Below are 21600 nucleotides of genomic sequence, written 5' to 3'. Positions count from 1 at the left end.
AAACGACTTCTTCTCAATAACGAAGAGGCCCAGGGACTTGATATTGGGCCTGTAGCATGCTTGGTTGAAGGGCTACAAAGTTTGTTCTAAGAAATCACCTTGACCTTCATTCAAGGTCACATGGGTCAAATAGGCTTAAATCTTAAAACAACTTCTTCTCAATAACCGAGAGGCCGGAAACTTGATATTTGACCTGTAGCATGCTGGGATGAAGGGCTACCAAGTTTGTTAAAATGAATGACCTTGACCTTCATTCAAGGTCACATGGGTCGAATCGGCTAATATCTTCAAACAACTTCTTCTCAAACACCAAGAGGCTCAGGCACTTGAGGTTGGGCCTGTCTGTAGCATGCTGGGGTGTAGGGCTACCAAGTGTGTTCAAATGAATGACATTGATCTACATTCAAGGTCACAGGGGTGAAATATTTTTAAATCTTGTGATAGCCAAGAGTCACCAAGACCCGATATTAGGCCAATAATATGCATTGAATAAATTGGTTATCAGCATAGTATCTGTAGAAATGACCTCAATCAACTGCAAATTTGCTGTAGAACCAGGTGAGCGATACAGGCCCATTGGGCCTCTTGTTTTAAAGATAGAATTGATATTGTTTCCGTGACAAACTTTCATGAAGTGATACCTACAAAGCACAACTCCTAACTGGGACATTGGACACATCTCATCAGGTCATCAAAATGAAATACTGCATTACATCCAGTTCTTTAAGCTATCTAGCCAAAGTTTAAAACTTAATTGAAATACAGTTGCACAATATTGTATAGCATGTTTACTAGGGTACTATATGATCACCAAGCTAATTCATGATATTAATTTACATGTATGAGATATAGACATATATGTGTACGTAGATACAATTTTCCAGAAGGCCAAAGAGAGTTTAACTTTTATTCTGTTAAGGTATACTAAATATATCCATTACATTATCACAGTGATTAATGTTTACTTATAGAGGAGAATGTTCTGTAGAAGTCCATTAATTGAAAATAAAATATTGGTAATGTTTTAAGCATTTTACATTTTCTTTGAAACAAATCTAAACATATATATATAGTACTTGAAAATTCAATAATTTAATCGAAAATTAAAAAAGAAAATGATGTTACACTAAATACAATAACAGGATGATGACCCTGTCCCAGCACTTTACTGCTATTTTTGAGTTGTTATATTGAAAAAAATGATAAATTGCATTTTGTTAAAAATTTGAATAATCCAGTTTCAAAACAAAAGTAATTGTGCTCTCAGAACACATGCACAGGAAATCGCGACAGAGAGGATCCATATTCAAACTTTTTCAGTTAATAAGAAATATGCACAAAAATAAATTTCTGGATGATGATATTGTATTTTATAAAGCCACTTTGTGATAGTGAACTTTTTATTACCCATGATGCTCTATGGGAAGACAATCAGTTGTTTTAGTTTTTTTTTGTTTTTTTGTTTGTTTTTTCCAATAGAAAAAAACAATGGCCATTGGTAGGTGGGGCCACACTAAGGGGTCATTCACCATTTTCTCAAAATTATTGGAATCTCTGAGACTGGGGAGGAAAAAGGATAAATACTATATTCTTGATACCAACACCACAACTTGATGTTATCAATTGGACCATCCATATTGGTCAAAGTTTCAATTCTGGCTAACGATTCATGTATAAAGTCTTCTGAAAGCATCGTCATTGGCGATATCTTGTTAACTGTGTCTGCAGGTGGCACCAGTAGGGAAATTATGTTGATCCATGATTCTTCAGTACGCTTGTAATGCTTAGTTTACTTTCATTTAATTATATTGTTTTCTTTGCTTTCAGAAATCCAAAGAAGAATTGTGAATTCTTGCATAGCTTAGTCCTTTAGTCCAGTATCCAGTCATCTTTAAGCTCTATATATTGTTCGTTCTGTTACTGTGAATATATTGATACATTCAATAAATTAAATAGACTAATGAGATATACACATGTCCTCTATATAATTATTGAAGTGATAATTGGTTATAAGTAGTAGAGACTTTTGCAGAATTTAGCACAATATTATTATATTGTACACAATTTAAATGCAGGGTCACTCTTTTTATTAGTTTTAACGTTTCATTTACATGTTGATGTCTCCCTCAGTAGTCCATACCATCTCTATAAACACCAACAGTTCGCTAGAAGATATTCCCAACGGGGGATATTCCTCATTTATCTGAAAAGCTTGGTTAGTCAGTAGTAATTTTTTTATTGAAGACTATCATATATTTTGATGCAAGAATTTCCTCTAATTTGGAAAATGTTATCCAAAATAGTTCTCAATGTACATGTTTAATATCATATCTAAAGCACTTGCAAGACATTTAAAGTATCAATTAGCAATCTGCAAAATTTAGTACTGCAATTAGAAGAATGAAGGCTTTACCTAGCACTGTCCAGTTAATACTGAAGAGGTTCAAGGTCTAACATGTTGAGGTGCTTTATTACCTTAGATAACTAGTCCAATGTTTGTTTACTCTAGTTGATATTAGTTTTGATATACATGTACGGTATATATGATATATTTGTCATCCTACACTATATATGTAAATGTTGGTATTACAGATATATATTTTTTGTTATGAATTGCTATTTTAAATGTTTTAACTTACCTGGCCAGGGGCGTTGGTAAGATAAAGATTGCCAGGGTCCGGTGTCTGTTGTTGATTATTTCATATTAACTACATTTGTATCATCCACTGTCAATTTGTCACTTTTATTATACCCCCGCAACGAAGTTAGGGGGGTATACTGGAATCAGGTTGTCCGTCCGTCCGTCCGTCCGGCCGTCCGTCTGTCTGTAGACGCATTTTGTCCGGACAACTCCTCCTAAACCGATGGGCCAATTCCGATGAAACTTCACACAAATATTAATGATCATTTGTAGATGTGCATGCCACTTTATTTTCTTTCAAAATTATGGTTGCTATGGCAACTGGTCACTATAAACAGGTTTTCCGATAAGAACCATAACTTTAAGATTGTCCGGACAACTCCTCCTAAACCGAAGGGCCGATTTCAATGAAACTTCACACAAATATAGAGGACCATGTGTAGATGTGCATGCCACTTTCTTTTCTTTCAAAATTATGGTTGCTATGGCAACTGGTCACTATAAACAGGTTTTCCGATAAGAACCATAACTTTAAGATTGTCCGGACAACTCCTCCTAAACCGAAGGGCCAATTTCAATAAAACTTCACACAAATATAGAGGACCATGTGTAGATGTGCATGCCACTTTCTTTTCTTTCAAAATTATGGTTGCTATGGCAACTGGTCACTATAAACAGGTTTTCTGATAAGAACCATAACTTTAAGATTGTCCGGACAACTCCTCCTAAACCGATGGGCCAATTTCAATAAAACTTCACACAAATATAGAGGACCATGTGTAGATGTGCATGCCACTTTCTTTTCTTTCAAAATTATGGTTGCTATGGCAACTGGTCACTATAAACAGGTTTTCTGATAAGAACCATAACTAAGTTTGTCCGGACAACTCCTCCTAAACTAAATGGCCAATTTCAATGAAACTTCACACAAATATAGAGGACCATGTGTAAATGTGCATGCCACTTTTTATTTTCAAAATTATGGTTGCTATGGCAACTGGTCACTATAAACAGGTATTCTGATAAGAACCATAACTTTAAGTTTGTCCGGACAACTCCTCCTAAACCGAAGGGCCAATTTCATTGAAACTTCACACAAATATAGAGGACCATGTGTAGATGTGCATGCCACTTTTTTTTTTTTTTTCGAAATTATGGTTGCTATGGCAACTGGTCACTATATTACTGGGTTATCTTAGTTAGCCTCTAATTAACAGTTCCAATTCACCATTGACTCGTGCAGATTGCGGGGGTATTAGTCAGCCATTCTGGCGACAGTTCTAGTTTAACCCTAGTACATCAAAATTCTGTCCATCTGCCTGTAGACACTGTCTTGCTGTCTTGTCTTCTCAATTACTCCTGAAGTTTTTAACCAATTTCAGTTAACTAAGCTGATTAAGTTATACACTTGCATTTAATCTTTCGATCTTGCCATTTTTATGGGAGTTATTCCCCTTTTGGACTTTCAACAAGTTAAAAGATGGTCATTGCTGAAGCAAAGGAAAATTTTCTGATTAAGTTTAAAAATAAGATTGTCTATACCCACATTGTCTGTACCCACATTAAATTTCCTGTTACACTGGGTCCCAAAAAAATGTGTAATTGAGTAAATATAAATGGAAATCCCTGACTGATCTAAATTGTCAAGCTGAAAAGATAACATGCAAATGAGACAGATGAGACACCTCATGTAAGGTCCACGAAAACTGACGTTCAGATGTTAACAAAAATGGCCGAACAAAAACATGCTTGAATGAAAACAGCAACAGAGTCCACCATAAAAAGAGTAAGTGATTATGAAACGGACAACTAGTCCAATGCTGCCTTGATACATCGTCATTGTCCCTTTACATACCTGAGTATATAGGCAAAGCTATTTTTTTTATTTTTCAAGTCAAGCTGGACGCTAACCTGTCCTATAAATTTGGTGAATGACAGTCACCAGTGGTGTAGGATCGGACTTCTGGAGACAAAAACTATTTATGTGTGAAATTTGATAGTTTTTTTTACACATTTAATTACTTGGGCAATGACCATCTTTAACTAACCCCAAATTCTCCATTGAAATCCATTTATTGATTGGCAAAGACCTATAGAATCTTCATGGTTCTCAACACCAGTGTAAGATTGATTGTTTGATTATTTTTCTCACATACATGTACTTTAAAAAAAGGAAGATGTTGTGAAACTTTTTCATCGAATCATCATCAATGTCCCGTGAAATGTGCCTCAAAATTGATGATGTTGATTTGCGACGTTACGCTACATAAAGATGACATTACCCCATGCCAGCTGTCTTTCCCTACCCCATGTTTTATTGATTTACCCGGTATATCATCCCTAGCGACCATGGGATCACCCTATGATGTATGTGAGAACAAATATCTCATACATTCATACAAAAGGTGATTTCAGTTGTGTTCATAAATGAAAAATATGAATTGAATTATTTTTTCTCTTATGATAAATATCTTGGGATAGAACTAGAATAGTACAAACTCTGAATGACTGTTAACATATAGCCTGCACCAGCAACTTAAATTATGAATTATCAATAGAAATTTATAATTAATTATTATGTGAATGTATCTATATGACCTGATATTTTCCAATAAACTCAGAAAAATAATCTGTGGACGAATCAGTTTTTTTAGATTTAAAATTTCAGGCATAAATCTTGAGACTTGCAGATGTCAATACATTATGTACAAGGCCCTGAGAATTGACAAGGCTCTTCTGAGAAAAAAAAAATCACTTGGTTAATCCTTATTTCACAAATGAACAAAACTGGTCTTACTGTTTGGACCTCAATATTAGCTTACTTTTGGTATACAATTATGTAAATGGATATATGTACTGTAAACATTTAAAGTCTTAATTTTTAATTAATTGATGACATATTTTGGTAGTTTTGATACATATAACTATAGCCATCACAATTTTTCACTTGGTGTTGAATTCACCATTGTATTAAGTGCTACAATAAAATGGAGAATTTATTTGTTTTGCATATCAAAAGTATAGTTTATACCAGACTTTCATGTCATAGAAGTTATACCAGGGAATGTAATAATGGATATTGTTTTGATTTTATTTTTAAGTTCATACACTGTTTTTGGAAGAAGTATCTCAGATATTGTTCCTGCATCCTACTTACATTAGACATATCTTTTATTATGCTTTCTGACACCTTTTATTACACTTTCACGCTCTGTACTATTTAGAGTAAGACCTGTGTAAGTGATTTGTTAGATATAAATATTTGTAATCACAAATCCTCAAAGTGTCCGGTCTATTAAACATAATCCTATTGTTTCCTCGTCCTGTGTTAAGACACGGTCTATTAAACATAATCCTATTGTTTCCTCGTCCTGTGTTAAGACACGGTCTATTAAACATAATCCTATTGTCTCCTCGTCCTGTGTTAGATGTACCATCCAAGACACGGTCTATTAAACATAATCCTAGTCCTCTCGTCCTGTGTTAGATGTGCCATCCAAGACAGTCTATTAAACATAATCCTATTGTCTTCTCATCCTGTGTTAGATGTACTTAAAGACACGGTCTATTAAACATAATCCTATTAATTTGTCTTCTCGTCCTGTGTTAAGACACGGTCTATTAAACATAATCCTATTGTCTCCTCGTCCTGTGTTAGATGTGCTTTAAGACACGGTCTATTAAACATAATCCTATTGTTTCCTCGTCCTGTGTTAAGACACGGTCTATTAAACATAATCCTAGTCTTCTCGTCCTGTGTTAGATGTGCCATCCAAGACACGGTCTATTAAACATGATCCTATTGTCTTCTCATCCTGTGTTAGATGTACTTAAAGACACGGTCTATTAAACATAATCCTATTAATTTGTCTTCTCGTCCTGTGTTAAGACACGGTCTATTAAACATAATCCTATTGTCTCCTCGTCCTGTGTTAGATGTACCATCCAAGACAGTCTATTAAACATAATCCTATTGTTTCCTCATCCTGTGTTAGATGTGCTTTAAGACACGGTCTATTAAACATAATCCTATTGTTTCCTCGTCCTGTGTTAAGACATGGTCTATTAAACATAATCCTATTGTCTCCTCGTCCTGTGTTAAGACACAGTCTATTAAACATAATCCTATTGTCTTCTCATCCTGTGTTAGATGTACTTAAAGACACGGTCTATTAAACATAATCCTATTGTTTCCTCGTCCTGTTAGATGTGCTTTCCCCGTTGCTATGTATTAGCTTGTTTAACATGATGTTTGGTATGTTTTCTATTTCTATGTGGCATTATTAGAAAATTGGTCTATTTATTAAAGGTATTTTTCCACTTTAGTGACTTTTTCTTTATCTTTACATCTGAACAGTAGTTTTGATTTGTTTTGGGGGGGGGTGGGGGGGTGGGGGGGGGTGTTGAATGTTCCATGGACCACTGACTTCCTTGAAACAGATAGTGGCTACCTCAGTAAATATCATACATGGAGGAATGTGTCATGCTTTCCAGAACAATTTTAGTATCCTGCCCAAGGGTACAATAATGACAGCACCGAGATATCTTTCTGAGAAACAAACTACCCCTATTAGGAAACAAATAAAGCTCCAGAACATTACCCGAGTTTGTATTGGTTGGATACTCTAGTGACCTGTGTGACTTACTTAAATGTCTTTCTAGCCAGCCACACTTTCATTTGTGGAGATACCATCAAAATACACGATCCAAATACTCCTGAAACGCCATGGCTCTTAGTAAAATGGATAAGAGTAACATCAACTATATATCTATGTATTGTATACCGATAGGTCATTGGCTTAGTTATAGAGATTACATCAAAATACACAATACTAATATTCCAGAAATGACAGAGTTCTCGGTGAAGTGGAAAAGAGTAACGATATCTATGTATTTTATACTGATAGGTCATTGGCTTAAAGTTGTAGAGATTCCTGAAATGAGAGTTCTCAGGGGAAGTGGGCAAGAGTAATGATATCTATGTATTGTATACTGATAAGCCATTAGCCTAAAGTTGTAATGAAACTTGGGAACTATAATGGGTCTATAATTCATGTATACAGAAAGGAAAAAGAACTAATTAGAAATTGCCTTGTTTACTATGGGCAGGAAATAAAAAAGATGTTATAGAATTTAATAATATTGTAATTGAAAGACAGAACCACTCCATCTGTAAAATTTCATCCATGTACGTTAAGTACTCTTGTCAAATTTAGGTTGATCCAAGGTACCCCTCTCAAAATGAGAAGCATTCTGATCCCATCAATATCGTGTATGCCCCCATGAGCTGCAGTGGTTGCAGATTCCCGTGCATTGAATTGATAAGGGTATTGACCCTCCTCGATGGTATACGGCTCCATTCCTCATCCTCAACTGAGTGATGTTGATTGAAGGGTTTGGACATGATCCTTCTCTCCAACTCGTCCCATAAATGTTTTATCAGGGAGGGGTCATATCTGTTTAATGAGGGTAAAGAAAATGTATATGGATGAAATTTTCAGATGACCGAGTGGTTCCCTATCTTTTACTTGCACAATTATTACATTCTATAACATCTTTTTATTTCCCGTAAACCAGGGCAATTTCTAATTGTGTTTCTTTTTCCTTTCAGTACATATACTCAACGAAAACAAACTAACTTTAATTCATATTTAAAAATTTTCTTTTAATGTTTTTACTATACATTTAATTTTGTTTTTATATATACAGTGTATAATAAATTACGAATTCCCTTCTACTATCTTACATGTTGGCCCATAAACATCCACACTCTTGCGACTTTCAACACTCTTTCTATCCAAACTCAACTGTTAACACATGCATTTGTTCCCTATCAAACAGGACTGTTTACGGTAAAATGATATAAAGTTAAACAGGAAATAAAACATTTTCTCTGTTTACGATAACAATGTCCTATATATGACCACATAAAAGAAGGATGAAGAAATGAAACACGATGATGAAGAAATGATGCATTACCAGAGTTTTGGTGACATATGGGACACAAGTCTTCAATAAACAGACACGCTCACAAAAAAATCATAAAATACACAATTGCTCTCTTCAGATATCAATTAAATCCAAACATTTCGCAATGTACAAGACAAAATATTTTAAAGCATTTTTAATTATTATTTTAAGGAAACACATTAAATAACAATGTGCCTTTACCTGAAGACATAAACAAAATTGCCATGCAATTATTTTTCAATTAGAAAAAAAAACCTTGAATATTTCTATATTACAAAGGAGTGACATTTTATATTTAACTATGTGTAAAGCTAAAAGATGAAAAGAGTCTCAATTTACCGTAATTATGAAAGGAAGATTGTCTTTTTTTAAACCAGGGAACCAGTTATTGGAATTTGAACCAGATTACCAGTATCTGTCAACATGGTATGGATGGCCATTTGACTCAGCAAAGTACTACACTTACAGAAACCGCCTAAAACTGTGCATTTATAATATAAGTTATAGATCAAAGTCAATGTCAAACTGGTTTCATAATTATATAGTATTTAGGGGAAATATTTGATATCTGATAAAAATCTTGATATAATTTGTAGGGAACGATAAAAATAACATGTCAGTCGATTTCCAGCTTAGTAACTTAGCTATTCATCTGGAATTAAGGTCATTGGCACAAATAGAAAGCAATCTGAGGGTTACATACCCAGTTTTATATATCTTTAGGTCTGAAACCAAAAAACTAGTGTAACAGCCAGGATTTGATCATACTGCAGGTCATATCTTGTCATTTTATGCTGTAACATCCCTTTTCTTAGGACCAAATCAATTACGGCAACAATGCATTAAACTTGATAATATATGAAAATTTGAGCGTGCCAAAGTATGTATATACAGCATAGGATTATACAATGGGTGTTTTAAAACAAAAATTCATCACAAAATCACAATCACAACTGGCCCATCTATTTGACAAGGGCACTTGTTAACTGTTCACAAAAGAAAGAAAAAAGACAAATCTGAATTTAGTCATGCAATTCACAATCAGATGAGAGCGACACCTACAATTCTCCATTCTCTAGTACATACAATCCCTTATATACTACTGACAGAACATTCTCTAGTATTGTACATACAATCCTTTATCTACTACTGGCAGAACATTCTCTAGTACATACAATCCCTTATATACTACTGACAGAACATTCTCTAGTACATACAATCCCTTATATACTACTGGCAGAACATTCTCTAGTACATACAATCCCTTATATACTACTGGCAGACCATTCTCTAGTACATACAATCCCTTATATACTACTGGCAGACCATTCTCTAGTACATACAATCCCTTATATTATATACTACTGACAGACCATTCTCTAGTACATACAATCCCTTATATTATATACTACTGACAGAACATTCTCTAGTACATACAATCCCTTATATTATATACTACTGGCAGAACATTCAATTTCATAGCATAAATAAATAAATGTATATATCAGGTATATATTTTTTAATATCTTATTTAAACACCTCCATGCATAAGAAGGCTCTTTATATAATTATCTGTTTCAAAACAACTTCTTCACTTTTAGATAACGCATGAAAACAAGCCTTACAATAACATCCACAGGAGTGTTATACAACTATTACAAAATTCATACACATTCAAATGTAAAGTTACACACGACAGACAGCATGCTAATTCTCTAGTATTCTCAGTCATTCAATAACTATGCCTTTTTAAAAGTATGAATTGAAAATAAGATTTTAATTTCTTTGATGTGAAAATTTTCGAAGATATGACATGCACATTCTATTCAAAATCAGCTCAAACATTTTATTGTTAAGTAAAGAGCACGTTGACATGAAAACAATCGGTTTTAGCAATGAGATCATGCTTTCCTCATGTTTTGGTTCAAAGGCGAGTAAAACAATTATTTCAGTTGTATATTTCATGGAGATAAAATTTGATCATTTTAATCAGAACACATTAATACTTGCCAAAAATGCTGGAGTTCTTTTTCATATAGCATTCATATCAATTGAATGAACAACAGATTTAATTAGATATCAGCATTGAATGTGCCCGAAAAAGTTCATTAAATATTTTGAGATATTTTTTTGCAAATGTAAGAAAAATTATGAAATGTGTTTCCTAAAAAATAATTCAATGAAAGGAATAGCATATTTCATTGTTATTGATTTTAACCTCAGAAACTTGCATTTAAAACTATATTTATATCTGAAATGATTAAGAGTTGAACACTTTGATTTAACACCATTTACACAGTGAAATCAAGTGAAAATTCTACATTAGAAAACATCTTTATTTAATGTCAACCACATTTTATAACAAGAAATACAAATAACACACACTATTTTATATCAGAATTTACACCACGGACAAATCATGATCATGCAATACAATTTGGTTCAAACATTTTTACAACGATAAACAATCATTCAAGTTTGCACGTCATACTCTTGTCAGACTCCCAAAGGAACACTCAAAAGTTGGCTCATTCACTCTATGCAAATAAACTCAGTACCACCACGTTTTGAAGGAGGGTAAGGACATAATCTAAGGGAGACTACCCTCATCAAATTATCCTAAAATTCTGGCACAGACATATGGGGCCTGTTCCTTTATGCGGACAAACCGGTTCGTCAGTTTTTAAATGTAATATTTCAAACATATATCCTCACGAACCTGCAAATGTTAATAAAGGCCTTGGAAGTCTTTGTCAAGGCTCGTCTGAAAACAATATAAAATCACCAGGTCCGTCTTGATCTCATAAACGAACAACACCGGTCCAACTGGTCCAACCGTTTGGACCGAAAAAACGAAAACGGCCATGGTCTATTATTAATAATCATGTAACTACTTAATACTGAAGGACACAACATTAACATTTATTGTTATTTTAATGAAGGTAAAAAAAACCTTGGATAGAATATTTTTTTTACTATAATATCAATATCACATTCAATCGAGAGAGAAAAATCTAGGAAATATTGCATTGTCAGCAAAGGGTCCTTATGAGAAACCATCAAATACTGAACAATTTTACCAATGTTTAAAAAAAAATATGAAACTCTTGAAATATTTCAATATCTAATCATTAGAACAGAAATAGTTGGCAATGATTCAGATTAAATCTGCAGATGAAACAAAAATTTGTGTCGGAAAGGTCAATCTGGTAGTGATGTTCCAGAATTTAATACACACCCGTTTGTTTTATTTTAAACTCAGTATCTGCTACACACCAAGCCATGCACATATGTATACACCCGTACTCGGAGCACCGTTTCTACGACAACATTTAACATATCAACAACTGATATCTAGGCAAATTTAATCAAATGGAGTCTTAACTTTGAAATTCAAGATTAGAGACTCGGACACATCTCAATTTAAAAACAAGAGATCCCAGAGGGATCTTGGCGCCCACCATTGAATGATCTTCATAGGTTCCATGTCAGATTGATCTTTTCTCTACTTTTCCCTTCATTTTACTAATCTGTGCAAAGGGATTTGAATAGCCCACCATCTGATGATGGTGGGCTAAAAAATGGAACAGAATTCTAATACATTTTCTCTGTCTAATACACTTTCTTTTTAAGTAATAATCAAAATGATGCCTAAGGTTGTGTGTATTCCAATAGCATCACATTACTACCAAGATCTGCCACAAATTTGGTACATGTGATTATCAAAATGATACCTTAGGTTTGCACGAATCCATTATTATCACATTACTACAAAGATCTGCCGAAAATTCAAGAACATGTAATAAATGTTAACTTCCAACAATTTCTTTGGTAAGATTTAAACAAGGAATAACTTCCTATCATGGATTAATTTTTTCTTCTCAAATCGTTGTTAATATTGTGGAATAATGTTAAATCTAGAATCTAGGTTATAAATAAAAGAAGACAGTTTCAAATTCATGAAACCTGAAGTAAGTAAAGTTTATCTATTTGTACTGAGGATAATGAGGTAATCATTCATCTTTCCTATGTATTGTTTAGTTCTGTTGTTATCTATATATACACCATCGGTATTTGATTTTTTTTTTAAATATATCACAAATCAAAAACATTAAAGAAATTCTTTTATTCTATTATAGACACGCAAACTCTGGTTAAAATTTATATTTTTGCTTCAAAATAGTTAAGGCATTTTAAAAATGAGATCAAAATTCACATTGGTGATGCACATATTTATACAAATTCATTGAAAAATAAATAACTTGCTGACTTATCACATCAAAAATCACTACAGCAGGAACCACCTTCAATGTAGAATGTTGCTACGACGCCAACACAAATTAAATAACCTTTTCATCTTTCTTCAGTATGGATCTATTCAAATCTATGAACATTTATCTTATAGTACAATGGATGCACCACTAACAAAATAAAAATGTTCTAAGGTAAATCCGGACTAAAGAACTCAAAATTGGAAACAACTACTATATTGCTATTTTATTGTACATATCTGATAAGCAAGAGTTTGTTGTAATGAGCGTCTTCTTATAGGCTACAGCAATTCATACAAACTGTTAGAATAGGAATACCATCAATACACTTTTAAAACTATTTTATTATTGTGAAGATGAAAATTTAAAGCTATTAATATAGAACTTATATATATATTCTCTAAATGAACTGTAGGTTTCTGATATTTAACAAAAAACTCATGTTGATTCAATAGCAGATCTAGATGTACAACATAGCTACGTACCATAAAATTTTATCATTAAATGTATTTAAACAGTTTATAGCAAATTGTATCTAGCTGTTATATTGATTTCAGTTTTGATTTGCTTTAGGAGGCACAATTATACATTTTAATGATGAAAAGTGGTTAAATGTTGGTGAGAATCCATCCTCAGCCAAACAATTACTTTTATATCTATTATTTCCATCTTTAACTCCATCAAACCTAAACAAATTATGAATATAAACTCTTGCTGTCAAGAAAACATTTAAGTAAATCTACTCAAATTATGAACATGAATTTATCAACATTACAAAATGATTGCCAACAACACTTTATTATAAACATGATTTCAATTTTTTTTCTATTCTTTGTGAAGATATGCAACACTTGAGTCAAAAGATTAGCTGCTAATCAATTAGCCAATCTTTGAATATCTTTTATTATGCTAAAAAAAAAAAAAAAAAAATTATAAGGGAGTGAAATATCACAGATTTAAAAGTTAGTCTGCTTCACAGAAAGTCTTTATTTAAGTCTGTTTCACTCAGATTCTTTATTTACAATAACCTTATTGCTCGCCACTCATTACACATTCAAAATTTCCAACAACATGCATCCATTGCATTCCACATATAACACACTGCTATGCACTGAAAGTCTAAAATAAAAACTATCTTTTGGAGACTCATACCTCCACCAGAAATTGTATGACATTTAGTTTTTAAATTTTTTTGCTGATCAAAAATAATCTGTCCAGCAATAAACAACAAACGGTAATACACATTTAAATGACTATGTATATATTTCAACACGAACGAATAATAGATTTAAATCATTAAGATGATATCGGAACACATTTGGTCAACACATTACCCAGGGTGTTGGTGTCCCTCTGTCAAAATCTCACCAACCGCAAAAACAGACTGCATGTCATGGAAGGTAAAACTGAGACTTCAGCATGGTGTTCAACACATGAAATTCCTCTGTAAAGTGCCAAGGCAGTCCAGCCGAAGTTGCACTTCCTTGTCAGAGGAGCAGCACAAGTCTGTTGCCTCAATACAGGTCCAGCTTGTGAGGCGCCAACCAGCTCAACTGTCAAATGAAACTGTCTCACATGGTGTACAATTGAACTGTGGCCACTAGACTTAAACAAGTCTTCACGTTCAAACGTGCATGATTTATCAAGCATAATAGGCAATTCCCAGAACGCACAACCAACCATAGGAGTCTGTCCATGGCTAGCATATCTGCACTAACCGACAGTGTAATGAAATCAATTGCAGAGCACAGCATGCTATGAAGACAGTCAACTTATAACTTAAATAGACACTATGATTGACAGTTGTAAAAACTGAAATCTTTGTAGCGACTGCGGAATAGCACTGCCTGTAGGCACAAGCCTATTTTGAGTGTGTAAGTGGAAGATAGGCTCAATTGGGCCGGTCACAAGGCATGGGCGACACATAGTGTAGGATTCCTGCCTTGTCATCCTTATCGTCACACACTAACACGGACACTGTCTGCTTCCAGTACTCGAAGCTAATCCGCGAACTCTACAAAATGAATAATACTGAATTCATAAGGCCTGCAGATAAGACATATTGTTATAAGTTACAGTATCCTGCTTTTACTGTTGTAAAGTTGTGTTTCAGACAATTATGAATAAGATCAAATCCAGGGCCCAGAACACAGATACCACTAAATTATTTCATAACAGCGACCTGTCTAATCGCTTCTTACACACAAAAATTGAACAGTACAAAAATTACTAATGTAAATATTTGCCTTTTAACCATTTCAGAATCATCTTTCTTGGATAAAAAAAGAAATGATAGTAATGGATTAAAAACATGTGCATCTTCATTTTTATTTCTTAAGGAGTAAATACAGAACTAAACATGACAAGATGGACAGACATTAAGTTATCACCCCTTTCAGTCCTACACGTAGGGGACTGAAGACCTACCTTCTCTAGAGCACTACAATCCTTGTCTTTGTGGAGGTAATGGTCTTGCCAAAATGTTAAGAGATCCCTGAAATGTCCGAAAGACAATGACTGGTTATTACTATTTTCTGATCCTCAATTTTTAGAACACAGGTAATTTTTATTTATTTTTTTGCACCTGCTGTGATTGACTCAGCCTACCTTTTTTTTTTTTTTTTTTTTTACAATATCCATTTCCATAAATTCTTTGTCACCTGCAGTTTAAGACAGGAAGAGAATGCAATATTTTTTACTACTCAAAAGCAAATATAAGATGTAATTTTACATTAAATGTTAAATGTATTTGCATATTGACTCTGAATTTAACTATTAATTAGCTATATAATTTAAACATTGAAGATCATAACTGTGATAGGTTGACAACAAGACATTAATTATTATTTTAGCAAACCTGAAGTTGCGTAAGAGATTGGCCGACCCACTGACATCCATCAGATCTTCTTTCTCGTCTCGAAGGGCCTGCAGATATTTGGGGAGCTGACCCTTACGGTTAGCAAACATCAGAAAGACCAAGGTGGTATTCAGGCAACTAACGTTTTCCTGATGTGAAAACAAGTGTGAAGAAATACATGTATTACATTCAACCTTCTACCATGTAACTGTGTTGTAGTAGTATATAAGGTATAAAATCATTCTCATTTCAATCTGCCTGCTCCCGCCTTCCCCAACTAAACAGTGAGAAAATCTCTGTCGTTAAACCGTGTGATCTTTGCATTTTCTAAATGAACCTCTGCAAAACTCTTTCTCCTGACCAGCCTTTGTGGTAACTTTCTCCCCACTAAAAGATTACCTGTTTGCTGACTTACCTGTGTGAGATTCTCTACGTTAATAATCTTGATAAGTTTGTAGAGGTAGTCTAGTTGTTTACTGAAGTCCCCAATGTACATCAGTAATTTGTTGTCCTTTTTGGCATATTCTGAAACCGAAAAAAACACTTACTATTCACACATCAAGCACATTCTTCCTTCTAATGCTACTCCCAACTGTCAGGCCATAAATACTTTAATTTTGTTTGAACACCAATAAAAGATTTCTTCAACATATCAAATAAGATCAACAAAGTAATTATTTGGAGTCATAATTGACAAACTTTTGGTTTTTATCTACTTGAAACCCCCACTTGTGGTGACCTATTCCTGTATGTGGTGTCCTATTCCTGTATGTGGTGACCTATTCCTGTGTGAGATGACCTACTCCTGTGTGAGGTGACCTATTCCTGTATGTGGTGATCTATTCTATTCCTGTATGTGGTGACCAATTCCTGTATGTGGTGACCTATTCCTGTATGTAATACAAACCCCGGTATGTAATGCCCCCTTCCTGTATGTAATACAAACCCCTGTATGTAATGCCCCCTCCCTGTATGTAATACAAACTCCGTTAGGCAATGGCCCCTCCCTGTATGTAATGCTCTCTCCCTGTATGTAATGCTCCTCCCTGTATGTAATACAAACCCCTGTATGTAATGCTCTCTCCCTGTATGTAATACAAACACCTGTATGTAATGCCCCCTCCCTGTATGTAATACAAACCCCTGTATGTAATGCCCTCTCCCTGTATGTAATGCCCCTTCCTGTATGTAATGCCCCCTCCCTGTATGTAATGCCCCCTCCCTGTATGTAATGCCCTCTCCCTGTATGTAATACAAACCCCTGTACATAATGCCCCCCTCCCTGTATATAATACAAACCCCTGTATGTAATGCCCCCTCCCTGTATGTAATACAAACCCCTGTATGTAATGCCCCCTCCCTGTATGTAATACATACCTTTATATGTTGTGTCCTCCTCTGTGAGGTGTTCAAGAGACAACACCAGACTTCTGATAAACATGTTGGAGTCTACAAGATTTCTATTTACAGTAGTGATGAACTTCTCAAACTGTCAACAAACACATCCAACATTATTCAATGAATGATCTTCCTTGTAACTTAAGTTTACTAGAATGTACAGATATTTAATACAAACACCAACTCAACACTGCATGTTGGAAAGGTATTCTAAATTGCATGTTTAATGAAAACCATTGTGAACATTTAAATTTTGCTCAGAAATCAGATTAGTATAGACAGTGTTATCATGAAAGCTTACTGTGTGATTAAGTTTTACAGAAAACAGGAGCATTTTGGCACTTTTTCCTTAAATTTAAACCAAAATTTCCTCACCAACATTTCTAGGAATCCTAAAATATCACTTTGTGATCATACCTTTGCCTGTGTTGTAAGGATTTCTTCAAATGTCTTGAAGGCCTCGATGTTGAACTTGATGAGCTCTCCCAGCAGGTCAAAGCTGCTCTGTAGGATTTCTTTGTGTCTTATCTCGTGTTCTACGATATTGCTTGCTACATGCTGAAAAATAGGTTAACACCCCATGACGTATGTACACCACTCAAATTAATGTACACAAAATCTAGAAACTAACCTGAAGTATTGAAACCCTAACTAATACTAACCTGCATCAGTTAAACCCTAACTAGATAACAGTAACCTGCAGCAGTTAAACCCTATCTAGCTAACACTAACCTGTAGCAGTTAAAACCCTAATTAACACACACTTACCTGCAGCAGCTAAAACCTAACAAGCTAACATTAACATGCAGCAGTTAAAACCTGAACTAGCTAACACTTACCTCAGCAGTTTAAACCTGAACTAGCTAACACTTACCTCAGCAGTTAAAACCTGAACTAGCTAACACAGCTAATCCTTTACTAGCTAATACTAACCTGCAGCAATTAAACATTTACTAGCTAACACTTAACTGAAGCAGTTAAACCCTAACTAGCTAAAACTTATCTGCAGCAGTTAAACCCTAACTAGCGAACACTTACCTGCAGCAGTTAAAACCTGAACTATCTAACACCAAACTGCAGCAGTTAAACCCTAAATAGCTAATACTAACCTGCAACAACCCTCTGCGCATTAAGAAGACTTGATCACAGTAAGATGTGTTTCCTCGTAGGTAGCTTTCTACTGCTCTGGCCAGCCAGAACCTTCAAAACAAAATCATAAAGATGAGGTAATAAATTAATAAATACAATTCTTCCCCCCCCCCCCCCCCCCCCCATTTTCAGTGTTTTTACTTTTAATATAGCTTCACAATTTCATAATCGCAAATTCATAGTACATGTAATCCCTTTATTGTTTCCCTGGGTTTTTTTGAGATTCATTTACAATCAGGGGTTGGGAGGAATACTGACCATGAACCATAATTAGTGAAAATCTATAGTCCCGTTATTTGAAAATCATAGAGCAAATGACCCAGAAGAAATATTAAAACAGTGGTAAATGACCCATACCTGGTATTGCCATTTCAAATCCTTGGTCACAATTAAAACTTTTTATAAGTACCTTGGTCACAATTAAAAACTTTTTATAAGCACATTCTATGTTTATGTGATTAAAAATAAAACTATTAAATTCTGACAAAGTGATGATAACCAGGATTTAATTGGTGTGCCTTATCTATATAGAATATGTATACCAAATCAAGTTGTTCAGTTAAAATATTTCCTTTATCCATGAGATTCAGTTTTAATACCTGAATGTGGAGGTTGTTGGTTCCTTCTTCATCACTTCTACTATCTTCGTCAATAGACCTTTACTGCCTTTACACATCAGTTGTCTGAAAATATCACAAAACAATTCATATTATTTCTCAATTGATCCGGTTGTCAACAACAATTCACCCAACCATAAGGTCATACGGAGATCGATTGTGTGATTCATCTGTTGTCACCTCTTCAATACCAATGTGCCATACATGGTTAAACGCTGAATACAAACTTACAACAATTATATCAAGATACAGCTGCAGTCACACTGTTGGCCCTGAGCATAGTGCAAAGGGAGTATTACTGCAGGAAAAAAAGCCTGGGGTACATAGACATCTTCTACAGACATTTCAATTTAACATGGGCTAGATTTACGGAATATAATTACAAATGTTCAAGTAGGTCGCACAAATAATTTATCATACAGCAGGACAAAGCAGGATGATTTCTAACAAATAGAAATAGCCAGTTTGTTATGCCAGGAATGGTGATGATACAGATGTAAAATTCCCAATGATTATATGAACACTCTGCTCTAGTAACTCACCGATTCACATTTTCTAAGCTACCTAATGCCAAAGAACCAGCTTTCACTGCAAAGAGAAAACAACAACACATGATCTCATGCTCTTTTCTTGGATTGTGAAAATTTGACAATTACAATATATATATATATTTTTTTTCTCTTTAAATTAAGTTAAATCCATACATGTAGGCTGTTTATATATACTTCCACCTATTACAAATAAGACAGATTACACCTATTACAATAGGACATATTACACCTATCACAAATAGGACATATTACACCTATTACAAATAGGACAGATTACACCTATCACAAATAGGACATAATACACCTATTACAATAGGACATATTACACCTCTAACAGTAGGACATATTACACCTATCACAAATAGGACATATTACACCTATTACAAATAGGACATATTACACCTATCACAAATAGGACATATTACACCTATTACAATAGGACATATTACACCTCTAACAGTAGGACATATTACACCTATCACAAATAGGACATATTACACCTATTACAAATAGGACATATTACACCTATTACAATAGGACATATTACACCTATTACAAATAGGACATATTACACCTATTACAATAGGACAGATTACACCTATTACAAATAGGACAGATTACACCTATTACAAATAGGACATATTACACCTATTACAATAGGACATATTACACCTATTACAAATAGGACATATTACACCTATTACAATAGGACAGATTACACCTATTACAAATAGGACATATTACACCTATTACAAATAAGACAGATTACACCTATTACAAATAAGACAGATTACACCTAACACAAATAGGACATATTACACCTATTACAAATAGGACATATTACACCTATTACAAATAGGACAGATTACACCTATTACAAATACGACAGATTACACCTATTACAAATACGACAGATTACACCTATTACAAATAGGACATATTACACCTATTACAAATACGACAGATTACACCTATTACAAATACGACAGATTACACCTATTACAAATAGGACATATTACACCTATTACAATAGGACATATTACACCTATTACAATAGGACATATTACACCTATTACAAATACGACATATTACACCTATTACAATAGGACATATTACACCTATTACAAATAGGACATATTACACCTATTACAAATAGGACATATTACACCTATTACAAATAGGACAGATTACACCTATTACAAATACGACATATTACACCTATTACAAATACGACATATTACACCTATTACAATAGGACATATTACACCTATTACAAATAGGACATATTACACCTATTACAAATAGGACAGATTACACCTATTACAAATACGACAGATTACACCTATTACAAATACGACAGATTACACCTATTACAAATAGGACATATTACACCTATTACAAATACGACAGATTACACCTATTACAAATACGACAGATTACACCTATTACAAATAGGACATATTACACCTATTACAATAGGACATATTACACCTATTACAATAGGACATATTACACCTATTACAAATACGACATATTACACCTATTACAATAGGACATATTACACCTATTACAAATAGGACATATTACACCTATTACAAATAGGACATATTACACCTATTACAAATAGGACAGATTACACCTATTACAAATACGACATATTACACCTATTACAAATACGACATATTACACCTATTACAATAGGACATATTACACCTATTACAAATAGAACATATTACACCTATTACAAATACGACAGATTACACCTATTACAAATAGGACAGATTACACCTATTACAAATAGGACATATTACACCTATTACAAATAGGACATATTACACCTATTACAAATAGGACAGATTACACCTATTACAAATAGGACAGATTACACCTATTACAAATACGACAGATTACACCTATTACAAATACGACAGATTACACCTATTACAAATAGGACATATTACACCTATTACAAATACGACAGATTACACCTATTACAAATACGACAGATTACACCTATTACAAATAGGACATATTACACCTATTACAATAGGACATATTACACCTATTACAATAGGACATATTACACCTATTACAAATACGACATATTACACCTATTACAATAGGACATATTACACCTATTACAAAT

The 21600-nt window shown here is 33.9% G+C and overlaps 2 protein-coding genes across 2 annotated transcripts in view; one reads left to right on the top strand and one right to left on the bottom strand.

The window, feature by feature from the left end:
- LOC117337892 (protein O-glucosyltransferase 2-like) overlaps positions 1-2678 on the top strand; it is a 62432-nt gene extending 59754 nt beyond the window's left edge. Inside the window, exon 10 of the mRNA XM_033899035.1 lies at positions 1828-2678. Coding sequence (XP_033754926.1) covers positions 1828-1848 — 21 coding nt within the window. The 3' untranslated portion in view covers positions 1849-2678. The remainder of the gene's footprint in view (positions 1-1827) is intronic.
- A 5607-nt stretch (positions 2679-8285) lies between these two features.
- The window catches only part of LOC117337234 (short transient receptor potential channel 4-associated protein-like), a 36927-nt gene continuing 23612 nt past the window's right edge, over positions 8286-21600 (bottom strand). The window contains exons 16-24 of the mRNA XM_033898107.1: positions 19446-19491; positions 18886-18969; positions 18247-18337; positions 17555-17695; positions 17117-17228; positions 16155-16264; positions 15740-15888; positions 15310-15376; positions 8286-14896 (exon numbers count right to left, since the gene is read on the bottom strand). Coding sequence (XP_033753998.1) covers positions 14774-14896; positions 15310-15376; positions 15740-15888; positions 16155-16264; positions 17117-17228; positions 17555-17695; positions 18247-18337; positions 18886-18969; positions 19446-19491 — 923 coding nt within the window. The 3' untranslated portion in view covers positions 8286-14773. The remainder of the gene's footprint in view (positions 14897-15309; positions 15377-15739; positions 15889-16154; positions 16265-17116; positions 17229-17554; positions 17696-18246; positions 18338-18885; positions 18970-19445; positions 19492-21600) is intronic.

The sequence above is a fragment of the Pecten maximus genome, chromosome 11 (genome assembly GCF_902652985.1).
Source record: "Pecten maximus chromosome 11, xPecMax1.1, whole genome shotgun sequence".
In the NCBI taxonomy this organism is placed as follows: Eukaryota; Metazoa; Mollusca; class Bivalvia; order Pectinida; family Pectinidae; genus Pecten; species Pecten maximus.
Note: the sequence above shows the minus strand (reverse complement) of the source record. Positions and strands in the feature narration are given on the sequence as shown.